At 42.5% G+C, this 27,561-nt stretch overlaps 2 protein-coding genes across 6 annotated transcripts in view; one reads left to right on the top strand and one right to left on the bottom strand.

The window, feature by feature from the left end:
• TRIM37 (tripartite motif containing 37) overlaps positions 1-16,258 on the top strand; it is a 31,356-nt gene extending 15,098 nt beyond the window's left edge. For 2 of the 4 annotated variants that reach the window (XM_072882083.1, XM_072882086.1), the window contains 14 exons: positions 1,094-1,170; positions 1,648-1,827; positions 2,569-2,683; positions 2,914-3,126; positions 3,522-3,658; positions 4,375-4,472; positions 5,925-6,125; positions 8,268-8,579; positions 10,285-10,413; positions 11,400-11,586; positions 12,251-12,369; positions 14,045-14,197; positions 15,030-15,114; positions 15,563-16,258. In XM_072882083.1, coding sequence (XP_072738184.1) covers positions 1,094-1,170; positions 1,648-1,827; positions 2,569-2,683; positions 2,914-3,126; positions 3,522-3,658; positions 4,375-4,472; positions 5,925-6,125; positions 8,268-8,579; positions 10,285-10,413; positions 11,400-11,586; positions 12,251-12,369; positions 14,045-14,197; positions 15,030-15,114; positions 15,563-15,569 — 2,013 coding nt within the window. In that variant the 3' untranslated portion in view covers positions 15,570-16,258. The remainder of the gene's footprint in view (positions 1-1,093; positions 1,171-1,647; positions 1,828-2,568; positions 2,684-2,913; positions 3,127-3,521; positions 3,659-4,374; positions 4,473-5,924; positions 6,126-8,267; positions 8,580-10,284; positions 10,414-11,399; positions 11,587-12,250; positions 12,370-14,044; positions 14,198-15,029; positions 15,115-15,562) is intronic. The other 2 variants (XM_072882085.1, XM_072882084.1) reach the window with 2 other exon arrangements.
• Positions 16,259-17,289: 1,031 nt separating this feature from the next.
• Positions 17,290-27,561, bottom strand: part of PPM1E (protein phosphatase, Mg2+/Mn2+ dependent 1E) — a 78,114-nt gene continuing 67,842 nt past the window's right edge. The window contains exons 3-8 of one of the 2 annotated variants that reach the window (XM_072882495.1): positions 25,984-26,183; positions 24,030-24,218; positions 23,125-23,268; positions 22,712-22,805; positions 21,493-22,439; positions 17,290-19,422 (exon numbers count right to left, since the gene is read on the bottom strand). In XM_072882495.1, the coding sequence (XP_072738596.1) occupies positions 19,420-19,422; positions 21,493-22,439; positions 22,712-22,805; positions 23,125-23,268; positions 24,030-24,218; positions 25,984-26,183 (1,577 nt within the window). In that variant the 3' untranslated portion in view covers positions 17,290-19,419. Of the gene's footprint in view, positions 19,423-20,967; positions 22,440-22,711; positions 22,806-23,124; positions 23,269-24,029; positions 24,219-25,983; positions 26,184-27,561 lie in introns of those variants that run through there. The other variant, XM_072882496.1, reaches the window with a different exon arrangement.

Here is a 27,561-nt window from a genome sequence, read left to right as displayed (position 1 = left end):
TGTCCTTTCAGTGGGCTGAATATTCAGATTTCAGAAGCAGTGTCTCTGTCAGTGTTGGAATGTTAACCCACAAGGTGGGATCTTTTTACAGCCTGCTAGTCTGGTCAGTGCTTCTGGGAAGCTCTGGCTGCTACTGCAGCTGTGTTTGGAGAAATACGTGTTGAGTGGTGGAGTACAAGTTTTGTTTGTTAGCGATTTACGTGGCATCTTCAGAGAATTGGATTAATCTGTTAAGCCCACATATGCACAGAATTGTATTCTTGCAAGGCAGAGGTGGACCCCTGTGTAAGTTTTCAGAGTGTTGTAAATTCAGGATTTGACTACGTAAGGTGTGCTGTCAGAAGGCATGAAAATTTTTTTTAAAAATGGTAAGTTGAAATGTTTCTTCAGCCTAGAGGATTCAAGTTGAGCCATTCTTCATCCTTGATTAAGGTGAGTGTGATGGAGGTTTTGCCATATTTTTTCTTGATTTCTGGTGATTCTAATATTGTTTCTCAGTTAACTGACCTAACTTTTTCATGTTGCATGTTTTTTCTAAAGAAATTGCTCTTCTTTCGAAAATTAAGTGGCTTTGAAATGCATCTGTATGTAAAATATTTCAGAACTAATGTTTAACATGAGCTGTTTTCATGTTGAGAGTTTGAGAAGAATTGGACTGTAATAAACCGATGAGTAGATTTTATGAGCTTTTTTATTGCTTTTTCTATATGTTAAATAAATGTTTTTCCAATACATTGACAAGTGTTTGTCTACTCAGTCTTCCACTTAATTGAACTCCTAAAATGCTAATAGAGTAACCAGAGCTCTGTTTTGAGATTTATATCTGAGATACCAATACTAGAGTGCATATGCGCTTCCAGATGCAAACTCAATGTTGATTCAAGTTACAGTAAGAGTTCTAGGTCAGAGAAGGCAAAATCAAAACTGTAGCATACAAAGTAGACTACTGCTGCAGATTCTGTATTGATTGAAGCTGTTTTCTAAACTTCAAGGATATATCGAGGTGTTTTGTGTTCTGTTTGTGGCTTTTTTTTTTCCTGGTTTTTGCTTTCTTTTTTCAATTAATTTATCTCTCTATTTTGTTTGTTTCAAGGATGGAAATGGAGTAGTACGGGGCTACTACCTGTCTGTGTTCTTAGAGCTGTCTGCTGGATTGCCAGAGACATCCAAGTAAGCAAACCTGTAGTAAAAGCAGCCGTTCTTTTCGTCTATTGGCAAAGCATCTGGAGAGGTTTGCCAAGAATGACCTCAGGTTCTGTAGTGTTGCTAGGGACTGATGCAGAGCACTCTTGAAAAGAATAGTGAGACTTCTGTTGTCTGTTGAGCTTTGAATTGTGCCCAAAGATAATATTTTAAAGTTTTTATTCAGTGGCTTTCTCAGGATAAAAAGCGAGCTGGCGAAACAACTGATAAGAGTATCTGTCTCCTAGTATTCAATCCTAGAGTTGGTTTACCACTCTACTCCCTATTACTACTCTCTTCCCCCTTGTACTGTTTATATAAATGCTCAGTAAAATTTTAAGACTGAATCACCTCTTCAGCTGGGCGTGCAAACTTCCCAGAAGTGCAGTTCTGTTAAGCTTGACGCATTCAGCAATTCTGACATCTTTGTTTTGGTATTAATACCTGTGATCTTCCCCTGCGTAGGTATGAGTACCGTGTAGAAATGGTTCACCAGTCCACCAACGATCCCACTAAAAACATAATTCGAGAGTTTGCCTCTGATTTTGAAGTTGGAGAATGCTGGGGTTACAACAGATTCTTTCGTTTAGACTTGCTAGCCAATGAAGGCTATTTAAACAGGCAGAATGACACTGTGATCCTAAGGTAAGGAAGACAGCTTAGTGGGGCTCTTCTCTGCTATCATTTCACAAAGTATCACACCTACTTCTGAAATAGGAAACAGTTCAGTAGTTGGATTTAAAATAATTGTGACATGTTTTGTCATAATGGATTTCACTGTCATAAGCTTTAAAGAAGAAAATGTGCTGAAGGGAGTTGTGGAAACTTTAAGTATATCTCTTTCTTTGAGAAGTAGCTATGCTTGATGCTAATAAGCCTGGGTTGGAGATCTGTAGCTAACTGAATTAAAGGAAAGGGGTGTTTTCGCTCTCTTTAGAAACAGTTGTAGTGAGCATAGGAGAACTTTGGGAATGAAGGAAGTCTGTAATGTAAGAGAACTAATGCTGTCAATGGAAATTGCAGTGTTATGACAAAATATAGAAGCTTTATCCATCTACTTCAAATGTTCTCTGTACAGCCCTACTTTTGCTCCTGTTAAAAGTTTAGTAGTGTGTTAATTTTTTTTTAGTGTTGGTTTGTGAAGACAACCATCTCTCATAAAACTGCCTCTCCTACAAAAAACTTACTGTTGCCATTCAGTGCATTCAGGATACTGAGTACAGAAGTACATGTTATCTGTTAAATTTATTTCATCACTAGATTTCGGGTTGTCTGATGTTCTTCTGCAGGGCTTTTTGGATTTGCGGGGAGGGAGGGGAGACGACCAAAACAACCCAAAACAAAACCAACCAAACAAAAAAACCCTTTTGAAATGTTCCTTCAAAGGTTCCAAGTGCGCTCACCAACCTTCTTCCAAAAGTGCCGAGATCAACACTGGTACATTGCTCAATTGGAAGCAGCTCAGACAAGTTATATCCAACAAATAAATAACCTTAAAGAAGTAAGTGAGATGTATATTAATGTAAAATCACCTTTTACTGATGACTAATTACCTGTTTTAGGTTACAATGTTCATGTTTGACAATTGTGTGTGTTTGAGTTGCTATTGGTAGTTCGCTGTTGGTGTTACTAAAATAGTATATATGCAAGTCAACAAACTAACTTGATCTGATGATGATGCTCCATTGTCGTCTTCTATGTATACTTTTGTGTATCCTTCTAATATTTAAGAGGCTTGCGATTGAACTTTCCCGGACTCAGAAATCACGAGGCATTTCACCTCCAGACACTCATCTTAGTCCCCAGAATGATGATGGTCCAGAAACAAGATCAAAGAAATCTGGACAAAGCACTGAAGTACTACTTGAGAATGTTGCCACTCCAGGATTAGTGCGAGATAGCAAGGAAGAGGAGGAAGAGAAGATCCAGCATGAAGACTTTAATGTAGGAATTGTCTTTTTCCTGCCTCTCTGTGTAGCTTTTTACAGCAGGATAGCAGTAGAAACATAAGTGAACTTCTGAATTGTAAATTAGATTTATTATCCTCTCTGTGGAAATAGGAGATAACACTCTCAAGAGCTAGCAGAGAGAGGTGACACTAGAGAGATGTTCCAGAACAGAGCTAATAGATCCCGCCACAAAAAAGTTTCCAAGTTGCAGCTGAAAAATCCAACTTCTCTGTTTGTTACCAGCTTTCATTGTGCTTTGAGACCCTCCTAACTCCTGTATGATAGTGTGACGCTCTGGGGAGAGAGAGTTTCTGTTCATAGCTTTTGGTGAATGCATCAAAGTGCAACGGAAATCTTTCTTTATAAAGACTTGTTCTGTTTTTCCTATAGCACGAGCTCTCTGATGGTGACTTGGATATAGATCTTGCTGGAGAAGATGAGGTGAACCACCTTGATGGTAGCAGCTCTTCAGCTAGTTCGACAGCAACTAGTAACACTGAAGAAAATGATATTGATGAAGAAACTATGTAAGTAACTTAAAATGTCTTTTACATCATCACCTTGTCTCCCCGGGTAATCATCCAAATTCCAATGGAAACTGATTCATTTGCTATATCACAATTATGATGTGTGGGGGATTCCAGTGCAACGTGAGGGGTGTTTCCTATACTGGAAACAACATGAACTGATGTAGTTAACACTAAACATTGAGGGTTTGGTCAGCTAGTTACTATCTTTCCAATCTCTTCATTTATTTTAGTGTTGTATTCTGTCTTTGACAAGTGATAGTCTGTGAAGGTTCTTTCCCAAAACACTATTAAGAAATCTGTTTCTACACTGTAACGAAAGAGAGGTTTGGTATTAGCAAGTGTTGTAGTAGTAGGAGAGTGATAATAAAGACAGTTACTTAAACTAGAGAATTTAAGCTTCCTAGCTGAGATGATAATGTGAAATCCTAGAATCTTCATTAAAACGTGAGAATGTGTTGTAACACATACAAATATAGAAGTTTGCAGGATCGGATTTTGCTGCCTAGATACGTATGACACTTTTGGACTCTTGGTTAGGGAGTCGGTCATTTAATTAACACACTTTGATTTGTTCAGTTTGTGTAGTTCGGAATGCAGAAAATACTGTTTACTGTGCTTCATGTTGTTTTCAAGGTATGTGCCATAACGTTTAACAAGAGCTGACAGAAGCTGATAATTGTATTCTCCTTTTTCCACCCCAATCATCTTCTAAGGTCTGGAGAAAATGATGTGGAATATAGCAGTAATATGGAGTTGGAAGAAGGAGATCTCATGGAGGATGCAACAGCCGCTGCTACTCCTGGAGCATCAGGTATGAAAAACAGCCTTCAGAATTCCCATATATGCGAAATGCTGCTGGATTCCTTCCCCTGTTCTTCTTGGAAGCAACACCGAGCTGCGTGTTCTGCAGGCATTTCTATTTTTGGAAATGCTGCGTCATGTGGTTTGTACTGATTATTGCAGTGTAGCAGAAACATTTCGTTGGTTCAATTAAAAAAAAAAAGAGGGGGGTAATCTTCTGAATGTGCTTGTTTAAAAATGATACATAAGTTTGGAGAGAAGCTTTTCTGCCTGTCTTGAAACCCTTTCCATTCCGATTGAAAGTAGACTGACAAGAAATTTTTACTGATGTCTGTGTGGCCTCTGAGTGCGTGACACATTCTCTTAGGTTTTGGTGCACTGTAAAACTTGAAGTACGTGGAGGGAATGAAGTAAAGAATCCTTACAAGTCAAGCAGAAATATATTTTTAAATGCAATAATAAAAAAGCGCTCTAAAATTTCTTGCAGCCTAGAGGTGATTATAGCCCAAATTAGCCATAGGTTAATAAGATTCTGGAATAAATATATGTATATTGAATATAAGTATATTTACTTATGGCAAAGATATCAGAAGTGGCGTTCACTGGGAGTGGTATTTACGCTGCTGTGGAAGTCTGCTAGTGCTTGAAAGACAGGATTCCTTAACAGCCCTGCTTTTAGCTGCTGTTTCAAAACTTCTTGAAAATTTCTTGTGAGCCAGGAAGCTGAGGGACAGGTCTGTTTCCTTCTGAAAGGACAGCCTGTAGAGTAGGAGCACAGCGGCTGTAGAAACAGCATGTACTTAGGAGCTTTTAGAAAGTAATTTTTAACCGCATTTGTAAAAGCTGGCACAAGCTCTTCACTTGAGCTCTTGCATTTACCTGCTTGTGCTGTCTTCCAGTCTGAATGTTAGTAGTGTCACCTGTCTGTGTTGGAAGGGAGTTCTACTAAACTGTACAGTTTTAATCTCGCAGATCTAACTATTTTCTCTGAAGACTCTCTTAATCTTTTGAGTGCCTTGGCCACTATGTAATGGGAACGTCATAACACAGAGCAGAACTCAACTGAAGATCCCCTCCCCTTAATCTAATTGGTGGGGGGAACCTAGAAAGTTTATGTGCATTTCTTCAGAATAAGTGCTCTTTGTATGGATTTGTTTACCAATCTATTTATTAAGAGACTTACATAACAGATATGAAGTGAAATCCTTTTTTTTTTTTTCCTTTTTTAATCTTTTTTTTTTTTTCCCCTCTGGTGCTTTTTAGCTTAAACTTTTAGGTAGAAGCATATCTGATTGCTTTCAGAATCCATAAATCCGTGAAATAATACTGATGTCTTGTTAAGTTTCTTGGAATGTTTTCATTCCTAATCTGCTTGTAGAACCCTGTCTCTTTGTTTTTACAGGGAATAATGTATCACCTGTGTCCTGTCTATGCACACTCTTTCTCTGTAACTCTTCCTTAGGTACTAGCCATGGCTACACCAGTGCAAGTGGAAGACCTTCAAGGCGGGGAGGAAGTGCCCTAGGCTCTACAGCCACTAGCAGTTTACTAGATATAGATCCCTTAATTTTAATCCACTTGTTGGATCTAAAAGACAGAAATGGTATGGAAAACCTTTGGGGCCTTCAGCCGCGTCCACCTGCCTCTCTTCTGCAGAACAGAGGTAACTGTACATCACACATCAAATGCTTTATTTCCAACCTGGAAACGTCTCTGAGAACGCAGTCCCAGAGTTAGAAGCAGATTTGAGGAGGGGGAAAAGAGGATGGCAAGCCGTCCTTTTCATTGATAGCGAAACTTCCATATCCTCATCTGTGCTCATCAGTATGCTGCATCTCACTGCCTGCTCTAACACATTCTTTGTCTTAATGGTTGACCTCAGATTGAGAACGCGGGATGACTCAACTAAAACCAGAAGTGTGTATCAAGGAGGGTCGTCTTGTCTTGTCTTTTCTTGGGGGATGTGACTGAACTGGCTGTCTGTTTTGTGCAGCAACCTTGTAGAGATACAGTTCATGCAGTATCTTTGACTACAACTGTGGGAGATGAATGAAAGGCCCTTTTCTAGAAGGGGTTAGCACTGAAAGACAAAACAGCTATCTGCTGAGAAAGCAGTTACACCTCTCACTTCACACAGTTTGTACACTTAGTGGCTGAGAGTACTAGGATCACAGCGTATACTAACAAGAAAATAAATCCTGGGCTTTACTTTTGTATGAAAAGGCATTTGAAACAGAACTGGAAAAAAAATGTGTGTAGTAGTAAGGCTGCAAAAGCACATGTCAGCACTTGGGGAAGAAAAATGGATCAAAATGTCAGGAGCCAAAAATAGTGATGGTATTTAAATAATTGAAGACTTCAAAGAGTATTTGTCGTTCAGTTAGGACCCTTCAACCGAAAACAGCAATTAAGTTCATGTGCAGCGAAAGCAAGATAGCTGGCAATTCTGGCACCCATGGCTATTACTGAAGGTTGCTTGTTTCTCTTGTTAGTGAAGAATTAAAATTAAATCAAACCTCAATAATACATTTATCATGATTGACGCTTATTTGGAGCTAGCTGGCCCACTACCGCAACATCTTATTTCAGGTCATTCTGAAACAACCGTTTGGTGACTTAATGGAACAGAAGAGCAATAATGGTCCATTTGCTACAAATAAATGCTTGCTTTTGCTGCAAGAATGACATTGCTGTTATTGAATCTAAAAGCTAGCTCAAACTGTTTGTTCCTTTGTGATTAGCTTTTTAAATGTGGTCACATAAACAGTCAGATTAATTTTCAGCTGAATGTAATCCATATTTCCGAAAATGGAAGTTGCTTCCCTAAGTATGAAAAGGGGAGGCAGCACATGGACTGTAAGTCTCAGCTCTGTCTCGGCTCTAGGCCTGGAAAAAGGCCTAGACAAAAGGACCTTAAAGAGAGGGCATGGCACTTTGTGCTGTACTACTCGAGCAAGATTAAGCTCTCCTGTTGTGTTGAATGGCTTCCTGGTCATTTTTTAGCTACTGGCGACGCAGCTGAAATTACCTGTTTTGCTGAGGTTCCCTTAAGGCTTGACTGTTCCCAGAGCTTATTCAGGTCAGTCAGCTAAGAGAAAGCTGCTGTTACATTTGGAGTTTGCCAGGCTTCACCTCCTAAGGTGAAGGTTTCTAAAGAGCTGCTTGGCTTTACAGTTTTGAACAGCTGAATTTGCAGTGAAACACAGAATTTATAATGCTTCAAGTAGATCTTCAATTAGATCAAAGTTGATCTAATTCTGGCTGAGCAGCATGTAGGCTTACTCAGGTATTAGCTCCTCGACCTGGTCTTCTGGTGTTAGGTACTTAAGGGAATTCCTTTCCTAGTTTCAGATTTCTTTGAGTTCTATACGTTAAGATGATATGTTGGTGGTATGAGAATCTTATACACACACTCAACAAATCTTACAAAAACATGTAACAAATTTGACATAAACTGGCAACCAGGCTTGTGAACTTAAGCTTGTCTGGCAATATAGAGCAGTAGCTCAGTTGTCATCAGAATTCATGTAGTAGCATTGGGAGCCTTGGTTCTTCCAACGAGCAAGTTTTGGGGCCTTCTTCCATGGCAGGCAGGGAAGGACAGTCTGCTGTCCCGGTAGCTGTGCAGTGCTTGCAACCTAAATATTATGGTGCCATACTAGTGCAGAAGAATGTGTCTCTATCCCTTGTTTTTATAGCAGGGCAAAAGGTAGAATTCTTATATTCTGTTAAAAGTAGATGTCTGTTTTTATTTGGGAACAGTTTTACTTACCTGTTGTGTTCTGTAACTTTTCCTTTGGTAAAGCATCATCCTATTCTCTAAAAGATCGAGATCAGCGGAGACACCAGGCAATGTGGCGTGTGCCACCTGACTTGAAGATGCTGAAAAGACTTAAAACTCAGATGGCTGAAGTTCGAAGCAAAATGTCTGATGTAAAAAACCAACTATCCGAAGTGAGAAGCAGCAATGCTGGCTCCTGTGATGGACAGCCCAGCTTCTTCTCCATTGAGCAAGGCGCTTTAGCTGCCTGTGGAACAGAAAGCTGCAGCAAGCTGCAAGAAATAGGAATGGAACTACTGACAAAGTCTTCAGTTACCAGTTGTTACATAAGGAATTGTAAGTGCATAGAAAAGGGGGGATTTAAATGTCACTCTTACAGATGTCACTTGTATAGGTGGCTTATATATCCAGGCAGCTGGAAGTAGACCTTTTCTAGTTACTCATGCTCAAGTTCAGCTGTAAGAATCCAGACACATAAAACCTGTGCTGCCTTTGAGTAAGTAAATGTTACTGAAACTGGTTTCAGCCCTTCTTGGTAAAAGCACCAAAACTTTTGCACCACAAGCAGTAGCACACCTAATGCAGTGAGAATGTTCTGAAGTTTAACCCAGTATCGAATTGATTCTAGCTGAAGGTCGTTTCTTGTTTACTGCTGTTCTGCATCTGGCCCGTCTGTGAACTTGTGGATGCTTCATGATGCTTGTCAGTGAAAAAAACTAAAAAATTCCAGACTTGCTATACTTTAGTAACTTGAAATCTTGCTAAAATTCAAGTAAGCCAAGGTTCTCTCTGGAGAGACTTTGCCTTTTGAAAAGTGACTTCTTTCAAAGAGGTGCCTGTGTATCAGTCTGTTCAGGGACTGTCACTGAGTCCTACTGGCAGTGATAGTAAGCCAGTGTGGAATCTTTTGGATACCAGCACGAAGGCTGTGCAAATGCTTTGTTGCTTATGATCCTGAATAAAAGCACTTGTTAATCCTCTTTCACTTCCCTGTTGCCTGGGAGAGATGATTTTCCAGCCTTCTGGGTTTTGATTCAAGTTATTGCTTGCATTTTGGAGCCAAGAGGAGTAAGAAATATATTCTAAACATGAGTGGACTAAAGAACTGGTAGAATAGTTCTGTTCCTCTCCATCTCTTTCAATACTGACCTGCAAAACAGGGCTTTTGCAACTCCAGCAAAGGTCTGTTTTGTATTTCGTCACTTCCACAGAGCAGAGAATTCTCTGATGGTGCACATTAAGAGAAAGAGTTGTGTCTTAAAGTTTGGAGCCCTGAGTTGTGCCATCAATAAGCCACAGAAGGATCAAGCCACTTCATTGGAAGTGCTAGCTTTTGTGTGTTGTGTGGTTTTTAATACCACCTTTTTCCTTAGCAAATGCCTCGTCCCTCAAAGGTTGCTAAGGTACTGGACAGTCGTTTCATTCTGCACCAGAACGAGAGGAACAGGCATACAGTGCTCTGTAAAACAGGAGCAATCTTCTGACTTGCATTGAAGCTAGATCCCCCACCTATACGGGGTGTGGTGACAGCAGAACTTTGTGTTTTGCTCTTCCCGTTACCACTCCTCCATTCCTCTACCTAGAGGAGTTTCTGTAGCGGGATGCACTCTGACACATGCTCAGGGAATGGTTGGTTTGGGAAGTGGTGAACGGTGTGAGTCCCATAACTTGCCTTTCACTCTTGCTTTCGAGGTCCTTTGTTACACTGGACTTTGAATTTAAGAGCTGAAGGGATGGTTTTGGCTATGCTTATCCTTTATACTTCCATGATGGCTGAAGCAATCTGGATGATGGCTTCCTGAAGGATGTCTTAGTGTAAGGCAAGGGAACACAATGTGTAGTCTTGGCCACATCCATATTTAGTTAAGCTTCCCACTAGCCCACATCTTTGACAGGAAGGGTGTGGAAGGAGTTTTGTGCAGGATTGGGAGTTAATGAGCAGTGAGACTAATATGGAGCTTAACTTCACTTAAAACAAGCATAAAGGCAGAATACTGCAGCAGTTTGATTGAACACTTGTCACTTCTTAATGTTTTTGCAGCTGCAAGTAAGAAAAGTAATTCATCCAAACCTATTCGCTCTGGAGCAGCAGGTAGTCTGTCTTTACGAAGAGCTATGGACTGTGGGGATAGTAATCTTCGTTTAAAGGGAGACGGTCAGTCTTCTGAAGGTAAACAAGATCATCTTTACTTGTGTGATGTGATGCATCTTAGCATCTGTTGTACAAAAGCTTTTCAGGAAGTCTTTTACTTGGCAGATGAAGTTTCCCTGAAACTTGACTGGATCTTGTCTCAAATCTAGTTAAGGTTATTGTACCCGGGCAGACCTTTGATAGCCGATCTGCTGTGAAACAGTGCCGCACAGTTGACTTACTGGAACATACATGTATGTGTTACGTGTTACTTCTGGTCTCTCTGAAGATGTTTCAGGAGCTAACTTTATAGTGAAAATCATACATCAAAAAGTACTGACCCAGGCTTACTTTGTGATTTGACTTAAAGGGAATTCAAGAAAACTCGGATACATGTGATGAAAGAATTGTATGATATCGCTGCTCCTGAGTTTTAGGATGCTCTTCCTTAAGTGCTAATGAAACGAAATACCTAACACAGGAATTGGTATTTTGCCCGTCTCAATTGTTCAGAGAAGGAATGGAGTATTGCAATCGTTTTCTTATAATGCTAAATAGATACAGAAGGTTTGGGTGAGAAACTGGAAAATACCATAAAGCCATTACACAGTGTTAAGTGTAACCTTTGTGCCCAGTTTCACCCTTGTCCAAGACTAGAAAGGCTGCCTTACTGCAGCCAAGCGACGTTGCATCTATAGCTGGCAACAACGACAGTGAAGAGGGTGTCCATGTTAGTAGAAGATAAGTAGAAATGAAGTTTTAACTACGCAAGGTGGGGAAGGATTAATCTGTACTTCCCTGAGTCTCCTATCAGAAACGGAAGCTGTGTGTGTTTAGAGGGTGGATATCAACTGGTATGTTGCCCATACATTGACTTGAAAATGTAAGAGTTTAAGCGTGAGGGTGGGGAAGGTGTGCTTGTGCATGCGCGTGTTTGGACCCAAACTGGTGATGTAAAACAACTGGACGTTTAGTCTTTTGAAATAAGGCTGGATGTGCTTTGAGTTTCTCTCTCCTTTTCTCAGGTGGCATAGGGAGTTCAAAGTTGAGCAGTCGGCATCGCTCTCCCAGGCCCCTGGCTAGCAGCAATGCTGCTGAGGCACTGCCTAAGCCAGAGGAAAGACCTTGCGAAGGTTCAGACTCCGATGTGGGAGTTTCTGGCTTAAATGGCTTAGCTGCTGTAGAGAAGACCAGAAAAGTTGGTGCTCTAGGGTAAGGGCTTTATTCTTTTTTCCCTCTTGTTATCTCCTCCCCCACCTTCCCTTGATCTAGAAAGAAAAAATACCAATCTACTAAAACCAGGTGCTTGAAGCAAGGAAGAGAAATTACTTTGAAGTTGACTTGGTTGTGGCTGTTCCCTCTGGATATCAGTTTTTGGTTTTCTAACTAGGTTACAAGTCATCTTTTCTTCTGCTTTTTCTTTTTTTTTTATCAGCTGTGGATGTATCTGACACTTTGATTTGAAAGGCAGGCCCAGTCTGTTTTCCCACTATTCCTTGCAAAATATCCTTTAACTGAAAGTTAGCACCTTTGATTTCCTTATTTAAGACATTTTTCACTGTGACTCTGCTTTTCAGCAATTTCATAATAATTCCCTGTTGGCTAACTAAGCTCAGTGCAATAGAGTACTCAGGTTATTTTTTTCTAAATAGCAAGAGTCACCATTTTTGGAAAATACTCATCCTAAACTTTTCCAGGTTTATTTTTTAAGATTTTAAATATTTCTGAATCAGTCAAAGCTGGGAGTTTAAGTAGATATGCAAGAACTTTAAGCAGTGAGCAAAACTAGATGTGGCACTAAGGATTTGTTTCCATAGCTGGATTAAAGCTGAATTCTAACGTGTGTTTTTGTATTTCTCTTGATTTCTTTCTTAAGATCAAATTCTAAAGGATGTCGTACAGAAGGAGCACAGTCGGGTGGTCTGGAAAACAACTCTGAAACTGGTGAACTGCAGGGTATGCTTTCTGAAGGTGCTTCTGCGGGGCCAGAAGAAGGTAAATCGGATGTTGTAGAGGGCAAACGTGGTGTGACAACACTCCAGTCTATGATGATCCATTTCTGTAATGGAAATAGCTCGAAGGGGAAGCAGAAAGAGGGGAAGAAACCCATACAACAAAACTCCAAACCTGTTTTCATGGCTGTTGAACTTTGCTGGAACATTTGGCAGCTGTAGCATAAATCTGAATGAGGAGAGAACATCTCTGTGTCGCTGCTGTCTGCGGAGAAATAGTGATGTTACGGTGCAGCAGGAATGTGGAGACCCAGCAGATAATCTTAGATGGTGCTATCTATTTCTCTGGACCGCTGGTTGCTTTTTGTACCTCTTGCTATGTCTCTAGGTCTTTGCTTTGGTGTTCAGTTGCATGGCCTTGAAAATAATTTCTTATCTAATTAAAATAGTAGCCAGTGACCTTGGCTTTTAAGTCTCTGCCGTCAGGGACAAACCACATTGGTAACTACCTCCACGTCCGCACTAGAATCTCTCCAACGTTCATTCGTGTCGGGTGTTGTGGTACGTAAGCCAGTTTCCTTAGAGACTTGGAGGAAACTTTTCCCCCTCCCTTCCTGCATCCTTTCCACACTGGAAAAAAATATTATTGCCTTTTTTTTTTTTTCTGAAAGTCCACGTAGAAGAGGGTTTTTTTTCTTATCTTGCTAAAACTCTCCTGCCTTCCACCCCTGCACTAATTTGAATTTCAATGACTGAATTGTAGCGCAAAGCCTATATTAAGGTGCCAGCATCCATCTCTATCTGCAGTGTGCAATATTGCGTAGGAGTTGGCATTTACAGAAGGTCTCTCAGTGACAAAACTGAATTTCTGCTCTTAGTCACTGCAGCGTGATCGTGATGCGCTCCTGCAGTTCTCCTATTATAGCAGAGAGCCTAATAGGAAAATGTTTTAAAACCTGAAATACTTCATTGTTAAAAACCCCAGGAAACAAATATTACAATTTTTTTCCTTTCGGAGGAAAAACTACAGTAGAGTTGGCACCTCACTTCACTATGTGCTTTTACTTAGCAATGAGTATCAGCTCTTAAGAAGTAAAAGAACAGAGCAAACCCCTCTTGTCACCTACAAAACTGTACAAAAGGGAGAGTTTTGACTGCTGTCCATGCACGCTCAAGGTCTGGCAAAACAAAAGAAGCCACCTTGATTATCAACAGCTGTGGTTCTTTTTTGTAGGAAAAGCATGGGGTTTGTGTGTGAGACTTGAGTAGAGTGTTGCTGCTTGAAGGGTCTGGTAGGTAGATCTGCTCCACGGGTCATACTGCCTCTTAACTCTTAAAAAAGCAGCCGTTACGTTCCGCCCTAATTGTAGAGGTAGGCTGAGCAGCTGGCAGGGGAGCGCAGCTCAAACAGGAAGGACCTGTGGACACCTGAGTCTGCGCTCGGCTGGTGACAGGTTGGAACTGCTGCTCTTGAGCTGAGCTGCACAGCAAAATGAGGCTGTTTTCAAAGCTGGTACCCACTGTTCTGTCAAATTCCTTAGTGCTTTGGTAAATACATTTAGCTCTGAACGGGCTCCTTCTCTCTTGTTCTCCTGCCGGCTCTTGGTATTTGATATTGGTGACTCTTGGGTGTGAAAAAGCTGAATGCTCCAGCTACATAGATCTTACCGCCATCATTTTTGCCTTGTGGTTTTTGGTTTTTTGGGTTGTTTTTGCAGCTGGGGTGTGTCAGAAGCATGTCCTTCATCTCCTACCAGGAATGAGCAGTGACAGTGACATTGAATGTGACACAGAAAACGAAGAGCAGGAGGATGCCACTTCTGCCTCGGAGGGGTTTAACCATGCCTTCTCTGCCCAGTCCTCAAGCGAAGGTAGAATTGGCGGTGGGAGCCCGCCTTCCCAAACACTCCCGCGCGTCTGCCTGAGAGCTGTAATATAGAGTGCTGCAAAGGCAGCCATCACTGATGGTGCTGCAGAGGTATTAAAGCTCAAGCAAGCGCCAATAAGATTTGGAACTCCTCCCTTGGGATCCTTATTAAAAACAGATCAAAACAGGAGAAGGGGAACTCTTTCTAGCCTTGAGAAGTCAGTTTAGGTGAGTCTCCCAGGGAATTGTTGGAAAACCCATAGCTCCAGTTCTTCGGAACTGGAACTCCCTGTGTCCCAGCACCTGCACTGTAAGTAGGCTAATTTCGGGGAGGTAACCACTGCCTCAGTCATGGATTAGCATCTTAATTGGCAGGAATGTGCTTTGAGCACTCCAGTGTAGTTTCAAAAGCTCCTCTCCTATTTCTTTGAAAAGCTTTAACCTTCTGATCAAATTAAAAGCTGTAAGGTGACAGCTGACACTAGGTGAGGTTGGCTTTTGGCCTGAATAAGTGTCCCGCACCACATTAGCAGCATGGCCTAACAACTCAGTTCCGTAATTGGAGTTTGCTGCTTTGCTGCGTGTCTGCAGCGGGCACTAAAACCTCACAACTCATCAGAAGAATGAAAACATCGCTCACATCTGTGCTTGACTTAAAGACAGCTTGTATTTAAAACCCCGTGGCAGTCTTAGCTCTGCGTCAAGCACATCATGTACCGGTATGTTAGGGATGAAGTACAACACAGGGGGCCTTGCAGGTGATGGAATGTTAACTTGCTGTGTTCCGATTGCTCACCTAGCAAAGGTTACTGGGTTTTTGTTTGTTTTGTTTTCAGCCTCAGAGCGGTGCTCAATGTTCCCAGAGGGCGATCAAGCTGGTCCTGACGATCTCAGCTTTGTTACTGGAGAAGATGGCACCAGGTAATTGTAACCGCTTGCCTTAGCTAGCCTGTGAGGTGGCTGTAGCCCGGGGGATGCTCCTTTCCGTACAGCTCCTCGAGCTGCAGAGATTGGAGGCAACGTTCATCTCGCCGTGAGTAGACAGGCGGGCGTTTGTAGGGTCTGCGTGCTGCAGTCTGCCACCAGGAGACCACCAGCAGGCAGGGGAGCCCCTGCTCTGCTCTGCCTCTCTGTGGCTGCCCTGCCTCCCCAGGGCTGGGCAGCTACCTACGTTTTTAAGGCAGCCTAAGCAAGCACACGGTGCTGAGGGAGGACTGGCCGAGTTTTGCATGCTGATGTAATCGTCAATGGAAAACTGATTGGCTTTAAGTACCTGGCATAAAATTTTGACTCTTAAGGTTGTATTTGCTTGAAGCCTTAAAACTGTCCCAGTGTGAGTGTTTTCAATGAAAGCTGACTTTCTCTGGAGCAGATAGAGAACGGGCTTGGGGCCCGAAGACCTGCCGGCTTGCGTTCCTGGGAAGAGGTGCGTTTATTCACTGGAGCTTAGTCCAAGGCTGTCGTTTATGGCTGTGTGCACACTCCATCCTGTCAGATACCCTTGCGTGGTTCTTCTACAGTCGTCTTAAACCTGTCACTGGGGCAAAATGACCCTTGAAGGCCTTACACTGAAGGTTGCGTTCCTGCTGGCTCTGCCAGCTTCGGATGCTCTGAAAAGATGCCCAGAAGGGGCTGGAGCCCTGTTTCAGGATGTGTGTCCTACTGTGTCATTGGAACAACAGCGAATGTGTCCGTGTCCTCATTTTAAACGGTGTGAACTGATTGTGTAAGACTGCTGAATCCTGCAGATGCGACGGATCGAGAGTCGGGGTAAAACAGCTGGCACGGAAGTTGTTTTCCTCAGCCTGTGGTGTGGACCAACTGAACACATTGCCAAACTCTTTGCCACCGCGCGTTGCGTTTTGAGCTGCTAAACTACTTGTGAAGCTATGGTGAAAGCTGAGTAACGGGTTAGTGACGAAGCATGAATAACTGTAACCGATAGTTGTCCTCGTCTCAGCTGACTGTACTGATGTTCACTCCTGTGTGAATGTTGCAGAGTGTAAGTGCTGTACAAGTCATTGTTTCAAACTGTTTGCACTTTGTTAATAAAATGAATGTTGAAACCTGGTGTGATGTTTTAGACATTTGTGTGTAAATAAGTAAAATGGGAGAGGATGGCTGGTAGGGTCAGTAGTACGCTGCTGCCAAGCTGCACTTGCTCTTTAGTACTGAGTTGCTGCACTGCCTGACTGCTTATAGAACTTCCTCCTGAATTAGTCAATGAAAAGCACTTAAATCCACCTGGGTTTTTTAAAGCTCTGTTCCTAGAAGCCAGACCAAATGCTTCACTCTCATATATTCAGATTGGAATGGAGGAGGCTGCACAGTTTTTACCCATAACTTGGTTCTTTGCACAGTAAGTTTCTGTATTTCTCAGCCAAAGGAAGGAGGTGCAGCTCTGAGCTGCCTTGTGCACAGCTGGTTCTGGCTGCTGGGCACTGAAGGTGGCCTGTGACAAGCCCCACGCTCTGGTAGTGCGTTGTGAGTGTTTACTGGTGTACAGGACTGCATGTCGATTATTATACACAGCTCAATTAGCAGTAATCACAGGGCTCTGCCTCTTCAGCGCTCACAGATGCTGTACTCTTATTAAGAGGCGCAAGCTGAAGGAAATTATTTTGATTAGCCACGTGATCTGTTCTGGAGTTGGCGTCCAACTCTTGCAGGGACACGGAAGGAGCCAGTACCGTCATGCTTTGCTCGCCTTATGAAGAACTTGTTTAATACCAGCTGTATATAAACAAGAGGGAGGGGAACAGGCTTGGAAGATTACTTACTTAACTTAACTTAAGGAAGACTTACCTACTTAACTTACACTGTGCTGTGACAGCCCCTTCCCTTTCTGGCTGTAAAACAGACCAGAGCGGGGCGGCGAGGGGCCCTGGGTCACCACGCGGGTACTGCACAGGCCAGTTCTGTTACACATCACGTGAAGGAAATCTGCTTTCACCACAGTAAAGACGCTGAATTCAGATGTTGGTTGCTATCTTTGTTAGCTCGTAAATAAACAGACTAGCTAAAGTGTGGTTTAAATTACTGTTTTATTAAGATATTGGTAAAACTTCAACAGTTTTTTTTCTGTATAAACAGCTTTCATAAATAAAATATGGATGACTAGTACATGGTTATAACTAAACTCGTATGTGAACTGTGGAACAAGATTGCAAATGGCAAGTCCCAACACTGTTAAAGGGTTAGCTTTAATTTATTCACTTCATAACGAACATGTTAGTGTCATGAACAAGGTAGGACAGAAAGGTCAACGGAGCACCCAGTGTAGCAACTGACAACGCGCCTGGCTATCTACACAAGTACTCGTGCAGGAGGAGAAGTACCGGGGGTGATCTTGGCCAGCTCCCCCTGTTCTTGTTCCAAGGTGTCTTCTGGAGTGAAGGAGAGAAAAAAACCCAACAAAATGCAATTGCGACATACAACTGTTGTACTAGACCCTAATAGGTGGGGTTTATTTTTGCTTTAGCGTCAATGCTGGCAAGTATAGTGCGATCGCCTGACTAGCGAGGACTGGCAAAGGATACGAATATTCAGGTCAGAGCTTGTGTTAATGCTTCATTGTTACTTATTGCACATGATACAAGGGTAGAAACTTTTGTTCCTGTTGCAAAGAGGGTATGAATTAAAGAAAGATTGCCCTGAATTACAGGCATGAACAAAGCTGCAGTATCCCCTTCGATGGCTTTGTTTACGTGACTAGTGCCGAGTGAATAAATTGTGCTAAAACAGCCCCTAATTTAGACCAATCTTTCTCATTTTTTTTTCCCGCAGAACATTGCCAGGGTCGGGAGGATTTAGTGAGGAGATAGTGGACCCGGACTACAGCAGCCATGTCTGTAAGCACAGAACTCATTCTGCCTCATCTGATCTGCCCATAGGACAACGCGTTTCTCACTGACACACAGTGTTCCAAAAAGAGAGCGGAGTTTCTATGACGATGTACCACTATAAATGTGGCGTAAGTTAAAGTCTGCTTTGACATTGTCCTTCCGTGTTACAATGCAATCTAAATCAAATACTGAATGGTTTTAGCTTGCAAGGACAATTGATGGCACTTCTAGGTAAAGAAAAGGTATATACATGCGTTTCCACCCACCTTTAGTGCAAATCGAAATGGGTTAACAGCTCCCTGGTCTGGTGCTATACTGCTCTCTGCAACGCGGACGTTCCTCAGAGTTGCACGTTTAAAAAGTGGACACAGGCAACTACCAGAGTGGGGATCGAGTGCATCCCGCTAGTACTCACAGTGAAGAGCTTACGAGCAAGTTTTGAGCAGCTTCAGACAAACAGCCTGGAGCCCATTTCTCAAAACCAACACAATTTCAGGAAAAAAAAAAGTTTTCACTACCTACCTCCTAGTTCTGCAAACACGGTTAACACGTAAACTGAAACTGATGCGGGTTGTGTTAACGCGGAAAAGGGATACTTCAGCTCTTTATTGGAAAGATTCGTTATACAAATTTCACCACCACTAAGATACACAATAAAAATACAAAACACAGGTCACAGACTGAATCTCAGTATCAACAGTTAATAAATACAGTTAGATACTTTTATATTAGCCTAATATTTTTACATTGTCACCAGATAGACAATCAAAGTACGAGATACAGAACACTTAGATACCATTAGAGAGGGATTATTGCTTACGTTAGCAAGCAGCAAGTAAGGGCACAGGATTTTGAACTGAAGAGAACTACTTCCTATCACCAGTGGCGTTAAGAGAAAACACTGCATTTCACAAAGCACTGCTTTTTTGTCTAGTGTGTAGGATCAAGAGCAGCATATATCAGACCAATAACCACTACTTTTAATATTATAGAACTTTAAAGGACTTACCTTACAAATGGTTCCTATCTACTCTATAAATATGCATTTAGTGAAGAAACAAACACTTGCTATCGATACAATGGTTTTACCTGACCACACTAGAACTACGATGGTAGATTTTTTTTTTTTTCTCCTAGCAAGATAAATGGTATGAGTCGCAGAATTATCATTTATGAATCCACACCTAAAAAGCTAGATCCTTCCCAAAACAGCACACACGCAGTCCAGCGCTCTTCAACTGCTCCTGCAGGCTGGGAAGAAGTTTTAGCATCCATAACGGGTTTTCATTCTAATTTACTCACACAAAGAATTGCACTTACACCACCTTTCTCTCCGAAGCACGCCAGTCAGCTACGAGATGGACTTTCCGATGCGTCATGATTACTGTGAATAATTTAAAACAAAGGCACTGCAGAGATGCCCCAGAGTTGCATATTTTACCATTTCATGGTTTCTCAAATTTCCTCAGTAAATCTGACTTGGAACATACGCTGCAGCTAAAGAGAACATTGACAACAGCTAAGGCTTAATAAGATGACAGATAAGAGCCAATGATCCCATAAGATTAACAAAAAGTCTGAAAAAGATCAAAGGAATCTAAAGCCACACTCCAACTCCTGGTTACTCACAAAGCCGTTTGCTATTCATCAGATTGCTTTTAAAATAGTGCATCAAAGATAGAAGAAGCGGAAATTGGCAGAAGTCAAACCTTGCCATCTCGTCATGTTGAAGAATCTCCTGACTACTTAATATTAAAATACTTTGCAAATTCTAGCTAAATAGTAATACTGTTATTAAATTGTTACTGCTAAAATGATATGAATTGTACAATAACGCCTATGAAGACTTACTTTATTCATACTCTTCCAAATGTCTTATTGTAACAAAGGATAGTAATAGGATGTGTATTTAGTGGAGCTGACGGGAATTGTCTGCTTACTTACGTCCCAATTAACTGCTCCCCTAAGGGTTTAACATCACCTCGAGAGGAGGGAAGAGCTGGTGGGCACTGTTTGTTTCCCAGTTTAATAAACAACGCTCTGCCTATGAAAACAAGGGCAACTGATGTTCCTCACTTTCCTTCCTGAACCCAGGTTTAACCGAAGCAGAGCTCCGGCTTGTCAGTGAATTCTACCCTCTCTAACCCGCAAGCACAGCCCCTGCTCATCCGCATCCACGGCCTTTCCGTTCGCTTTGGATCGCTCCGGCAGCCCGGCATCCGTTCCTACACATGCTGGAAAACACCAGATTGCAGCAATACTGCTCCTTGTAGACACAGCATCCTACCATCCTTCATGCTGCAACTTTATATTAAATTATGCCTTTGCCATCTAGAAATGATTACCGAAACCAAACAGCTCATCAGATTGCTCATTATCTCTCGCAAGCAGTTCTCTGGTTTGACTGGCTGAGTGACAGTAGTATTGTACGGAACGTCTCCACAGATTGGTTTCTTTTAAGACCTGAGATGAAGTTACGGTGGAAAGAGGTTGGCTCAAAGCATTAAGCACAATCATGTTCGATTAAAACTAATTGAGAACGGTTTCCTAAACTGACAAACGAGAAAAATGCCACTAAAAAGCACCAGAAAGATACGAAATTCCCTACACTGCACCTCTAGCCATAGGAAATAATTTTTTTTAAAAACTACAAAAAAAGTTTTCTTCATATTCCACATTTTATGTTACATGAAAAAAATAGGTAAATTATGAGTCTGTACCTCAGTCGGAGTCTGAGAACAGAGTAGCAGGAGCTTAGTTTGTCCATTCCTAAGTTACCTGGTAAAACCCTGTATGGCTTTTAGTCTTTTACCTGCAAAAGTGGATGTAATTTTCTAATTCACCTTAATGCTCGCCTGAAATAAACAGAAAGCAGAACACAAAAAAACCCCCCACACCTTGACTTCTACGGAAACTTCCCCCCCACTCTAAAAAAATTTGGCAGTTCTAAACCAGAATCTTCCTTTACGTATTGCTCCACAGACGTACCTCAGGCAGGTTCAGCTTTCTGTGGTGTTAAAGGCTGTTCCCTAACCGCGTCTATTCACATGAACCAGCTGCTTGGCTTTCACTGGTGAATGTGGCTAGATACTTGTGTGTGCGGGTGGTCGGGTGGCTGTGGCATTGCTCAGGGTGGCACCACCAGCAAACTTTATTGAGATTGAAATGACTACATTTGTTAATTCCTAGATCTATTTACACATGGTTTGAGCTTTGCAGGGGACTGGAGTACAGTTCTGAAATGCCCACCTTTTTTCACTTTCTGATGATGCCAGTTTTATTTGGGGAATGTCTATTTTGGGAGTCTGACGGGGGAACACGAGGGAGATGGTTACATTTTACAGCATTGATGAAGGTATGAATCTGATATACAACTACTTTGTCTTCGCGTCAAAAACATGCTCTCACTGTAAGCGCTATGACTAGCCAGCCTCCACCACGGGGAGTGTCTTACCGACAGCCTCGTGCTACCGCAGCCCCGGACAGGTAAGGACAGACTCGATCCTTCTACACGGGAAGGCTCATGAGCCAAGAGTGGCGTGTAAAACTTTGGTTTGAGCCTGGCTCCTCGTCGCCTCTTCCCGTTACAGAGCCGGAAGTGAAAGAACGCAGCTCGTTTTCCCAAGGATTTGAACAGTTCATCTTCCAGCCCAAAGAAGATGGGGGATAAACCCTTCGCCCTGTAGATGCTCTGCCCTGCAGCACCCAAACTAAGAGGAGCATTGTACTCCCTGGGATCGCTCTGTCCACAGATCGATGACGTGGTGCGCTCTGGTGATTCATTCTTCACTGTTAAGCCGTTGATCGAATTCACACTCTTTGGTATGTCAGGACTAAACACTTGAATTGGTGGCAGACATTTGGCACTCTGAGGTGTACTAGTTTCTGTTTTTGTCAGGTCTAAATAGCCTTGATCATCAAACAGATTAATGCTGGACCCTATGCTTAAGCTAGTTCTGTCGGTGAAGGAATCCACTCGTCCATCATACCCTAGGTCTGCAGGTGCTGAGCACTGGTGCTGGGGCCACGGTCGTTTGCAGTCTCCATGGTTTTCCTTATCTTCCCCGCTGTCTTCTTGCCCACCTTGGAAAGAGTTCTCTGTCCAGTCCGACTCCTCGCTAACATTGACTGCTGCGTTCATGTCCCTGAGAAATACCACAATGACAGTAATGTTGTCGCTGGAACCGGCATCCCGAGCAGATGCCACTAATTTATGTGCTACCATGCTGCTGTCACCATTATTCTCCTTTAGATGGTCAGCCACCACTTTGACTGCCTCATCGGGATTGACTGTGTCATAGAAGCCATCGCAGGCTAAAATGAGGTAGTCTTCAGAGCCATCTAGTACAGTGGAGGCAGAGTCTGCATCCCCACAGATGTATGGCTTGTGCTCAGCATCCCCTGTGGAAAAACAACACGCAGATACACAAGACCGTGGGTTTGCAGCCACAGCATCCGGAAGCCCTTTTATTAGCACAGCATGGAGCCAATGACTCTTACCCCAAGTTAAAGAAATTATTTGGAAATTATTCCCTCAAACCGTACAGGAAAAAATAGAGGTCATCACTCACAGTTCTATCTTCAGCTGTATTTCAAATTTTGATCACTAGAAACTTAAAGTTTTAATTAAAAGGAAAAGCAAGTCTGAAAAAGGAATTAAAGCCCATTCTTACCAATAGCTCTGGAGACTGACAGGCTCCCGTTCACCCTCCAGGCTCCAAACCAGACCACACAGCCACCAAGTGCCTCAATGCGCTTCTTCTCATCCTAAACAGCAAGACAACACAAGAGTTGTTTGGACAGAGCGCTTCGTACTGCCTTCACACCCTGAACACTTCAATAACTTTTTGGTGTTTTCACAAACATAGCATGGAGGAGGCTGCAGGCCCCACCAGATGAGAACAAAGGATTTGCACACAAATCCATACCAACCTCCAAACAAACCAGGATAACTGGAACATACGCTGCCGCTCCAAGAGACATTGGCAAGGCAACACTCAGTGTCCCAGCATCCCACATAAAGCTGATACCTCTCAGCTTCAGTGGTAAACGCTGCCCAGGTGTATTTAAAACAGGCCATTCTCACCTCTCGATCTGGTTTGTGGGGTTTCATCAGTTCCACAGCTTGACCTTTCCTCACGAGCATAACCTGGGAGTCCCCAAGCCAAGCCACATGCAGCATATTTCCTCGGATGAAAGTCACCACCCCGGTGGTTCCACAACGCAGACTCTGGAGAGAGCGAAAAAATATGTCCCTAGTTTTAAATAAGCCAATAAGAACCAAAAGCATTTTCCTGCTTAACTCGAGGACAGAACATCTTGATATTCCAATACAGAGCCTGTTCACAGGGAGGAACAGGCAGTGCTCTCCTTACTGCTACGACTGTTCAGTAACAGCCCCTCAGAGCCAACCTGGCTGAACCCAAGTGATCGATTTTGCCCTGTGACTTCCCTTGCATTGGAATAGCGTTTCAGAAGCTGGGCTCTGCTTGTGATCTGCTGTGCTACTGTTTTAGTTGACTTCCTGTGCCTATTTCCTATCTGTTGATAGAAACGCATGCATGTTAATGCACTTTGAGGGAGGTTTATTTGTAAGCATCTCGAGTTCCCTGCACTTAACTCAGCCCTTGCATGAGTTTAGGAGGCCTAGGAGTCAGTTATCCGTTTATTCTTGCTTTCTGGAGCTAAGAAAAATGTATGTTGTAGAGATGGGGGAAAAAAACACGCCGAGGACTAAACCTAGTTAGCATGCGAACATAAGAATAGGAGCAGCATCCTTCTACATGAACTGGATGTTGTGAAAAGTGGAGGCTGACATCTTTGTGGAACATGAAGAAGTCCACCAGTGGGCACTGGCTCTATGGCCTGTGCACGGACAGGTCTGTGCTGACCCCTGGCCTGTGCTCAGCACAGCACTTGGAGCACCCCTGCTAACAAAGACAGAATTTATAGATTAATACTTTCAGAGTCAAGCCCAGGTAACTCAATCACCTCTCTGGCTGCCTTTTGGACAAAGCGCTCATCGGTCACACGGAAAGCTCGGCACAGTGCCTCTGCTGGGTCATGCTGAAACATCTCCTGATGGACCATGTTCACATGGAGATGGATGGAGGCATAGATGGCAGCATCCACTCCCCCATGACCATCAAACACTGCAAAATAAGCTTGCTCTTCTTGGTCCTGTCAATGGAAACACATTGAGAAAACAACTCAGGAGAAAGCAATGCAAACAGCTAAACGGATTGTCTTAAAACTTTTGAACTTGAGATTCGTGGTGTCCTCATTAAATTGCACTTAGAGGCAGAGTCTGCACTGGAAAAACAAATCATTCAGACTATCTTCACTTGCATCAATGGGAAATTTCCACCTTATTGCTGATTAATTCTACCTGCAATCTGCAAGAGATGTCCTGCAAGAATCACCTGTGTAGCTCTCTCAGTGCTCCTTATGTCCCATTTGTTACAATTCACTCACTCAACTCAAATAGAAAGTGCCATTCTCATCAAATTGTGCAGGAGTTGTTGTGACTCTAAAAACCACAGAGAGAGAAGAACATCCAATACAGTTTGCATGAAGTCTAAATCAAGACTGGAATCCACCAGGGATAAAATGCCAGTACCGTTAAAATGTGAAGCCAGCCAGCCTCTGCTTTCATTCTTCCTTTTTTTAAAAAAAAAACAACAAACAAACCAGGCACCTCAGATGCCTGTTTTTTAAAAAAAACTATATGTACTCTCTCATCAGATAATTGTGATTACATTCACAAATCAAATACAGCAAAATCACTCATCTTCAAGTCAGTTTTCTCAGCTTCCCCTTATCTGTTCAAACAGAGAAACAATGCTGTACCAAGAGACATCAACTCCTGTGCCTATTCATACATATAACACACCAACCCACTGTCAGCGCCAATTCAACCTTGACAGCCATCTCAATGACTAGAATATTTGTACATTGTAATTTTTAGGTAACGGGCTCCAACACAAACTGGAATAAGAAAGCTACAATTGACAGGCAAAGGAAACATCTGCCTCTGTTTGCATTTATATCATTTAAAGGCAAGAATGTGGATGGGGCAGAAGATGGTTATTAAAGTGACAGGATGCAGTAAAGAATCAATTATGCAGCAATCTGATCCTAAAGGTAAAATTCTTGCCACTTTCTTCTATTTGCCATTCTTCAGTGTCCAGTTTTATATCTGAAGGAAGGGCAAGCATGAGTGTTTGACCAATGGCCACATAAAGAAATTAATGGAGGGAAGTCTGGCCCCAGTTCCACCAGACTACTCATGTTGCTAGATTCTTGTGTGAACGGCACCCCAGTCTCCTCTAAGTTTTGTGGTTTGGGTTTGTTTTGGTTTTTTTTTACTTTCTTTCCTTATTCTTGCTTTTGCTCCTTCCTCCCAAGAGAAAGGGTTGAAAAGCAGTACAGACCCACCCCTGTAGACAACTGGCATTGGTGATGAACTGTAAGCTGAACTGCTTCCTCATTTCCATTGGCAATCCTCTTCTACACCTGGGCATCTTCAGCCAAAGAGAGGCTCCTACCTTGATTTATCACATGGTACTACAACGCATCAGCTGCCTCTCACAAAAGTAGGGCTGCTTTCTGCACAATGGCAGGCCAGTCCTTCAGCCACTACGTGAGTGGCTACATTAGGATAGGCCAGATACAAACTTTGTTTAGTTAGATGACATTTCACCAGAAGTCTGTGAAAATTGCTCTTTTATTCTATATACTCTACATAGAAACTGCATGTCATACTGCCGCTATGGTTACAGAATATCAACTGAACTAACTTAAGACCACATCTCTTGACTGTCAATCCTCCTGAGGTCCATCACAGGTATGGCTTTCATTTTCACAGTAGAAGACTGCCTAGTTTCCCCAGGAATGGAAACTGTATTTAGCATATGCATTTGTCTTCCACATGATCTCTTCTTACCTCAAGGTTGAAGAGCATGTTGAAGTCTGGGATGCAGACGTGCTTGTCTTCCATCTTCCTGCGCATATTCTTGATGGCATGGATGGATGTCTCGTAATAGCGGTGGGGCTTTGGCTGGAGTGGAAAGTCTTTCACCCAGTTGCTGCAGATCTCATGCAGTTTGCTAAAAACTAAGCGGGCTAGCTTCACTGTCTCAATCTCTGGGGAAGGCAAAAACCACAAATGAAAGGCTAAGAGTGTTACTAAGTGAGAATTTTTTCCTTGCATACATTACAAAGATGAAACAAAACCATTTTAGCCAAGCAGTTGAAATGGATGTCAGCAGGGAAATTCTGGGCTCTGATGCATAAAAAGAGGAAGCCAAACTCACCATAATCAGCATTCATCAGTAAGCAGCTCATTGTTTGTTTGTCTTTTTAACTTAAACATCCCCCTGTGCCTTTGGGGAACTCATTTGCAGCATCAGAAAAAATGAAAAGCAAGTACGTTTCCCTCAGCGTTTGATCCCCTGTGTCGCTCTGCACAGGGTGGTGCAGCTGTGCCACGGTGGCTCTGATAGGGACTTCATCATGGCATATAGCATCACATACGAAAACCACAGTCCATTACAATGACATATTGGTTTTAGACCAAACGATCTATTCCAAACAACACCTCACTGCAGAACTGAGGCAATACAGTGGCAAATAACCTACAGAAATTAATAGCGGTACTTTAAGATGTTTTGGCGGTGTACACATTCAGTAGTGCAGGCATTCAGGTACCTTCTTAGTTTCATAACTTTATTTCCAGATTCCTGACTAGATGGTGTGTCAAAGAAATCTGCATGAGCAAATGAGAAAATCATACAGGTCTTAAATTTAAGAAAATGCTGAACTGTCACTCCTGAGAAATAGTAATTTTAAAATGTGAAAACTCGAGCAGTTGACAATCGTTCTGAAGTTCAGGGGAGGAAAACATGAAGTAAAACAGAGCTGAACACATCAAAACCCCCTTGTTCATAATCATTCACCAAAGCCAGAGATCTTCAAAGCTAAACAGCAGCAATCCATGAGCGTCAATCATTCCTGAAGGAGGAACGGCCCAAATACAGGGAGCAGACGGGAGGGTTACAGCATCTCTCAGTTCACAGAAATTCTGTGAAGAACCTAAAAGCAGCATTTTTGTGCTAGGTCTACACAAGATGTGGGCTATAGCGATCAGGGGGCCAAGATCCTTAGGAGCAAGATATATTCCCAGCTCTGCTGACTATGAGTTGGTTCAAGCTTGATCTGCAAGAGCAGCCATTAAGCTGGAAATAAGCTATAAACATAATCAAAAGAAGGAGCCCTAGCTTCTTGATCACACAGCTTTAAAAACAAGTGGTGGAAATCAAATGGTTGGGTCATCCCACCATTGCCATAGCAATGCATACCACTTCCCCCACAACACTTAACACTGCTCTCACTGGTGCCACCAGAAATCTCTTTGCTGGGCAATATATTTAAAGAGGGAACACGTATGGCCTGACATGTCCAAATCATATTTTCCAGAAGTGAACCCCGCAAACTTGCTCTTCCATTTTTTTCCAGTGGGCAC

The sequence above is a fragment of the Ciconia boyciana genome, chromosome 17, assembly GCF_034638445.1.
Source record: "Ciconia boyciana chromosome 17, ASM3463844v1, whole genome shotgun sequence".
Taxonomy (NCBI): domain Eukaryota; kingdom Metazoa; phylum Chordata; class Aves; order Ciconiiformes; family Ciconiidae; genus Ciconia; species Ciconia boyciana.
This window is presented reverse-complemented; position numbering and strand designations above follow the sequence as displayed.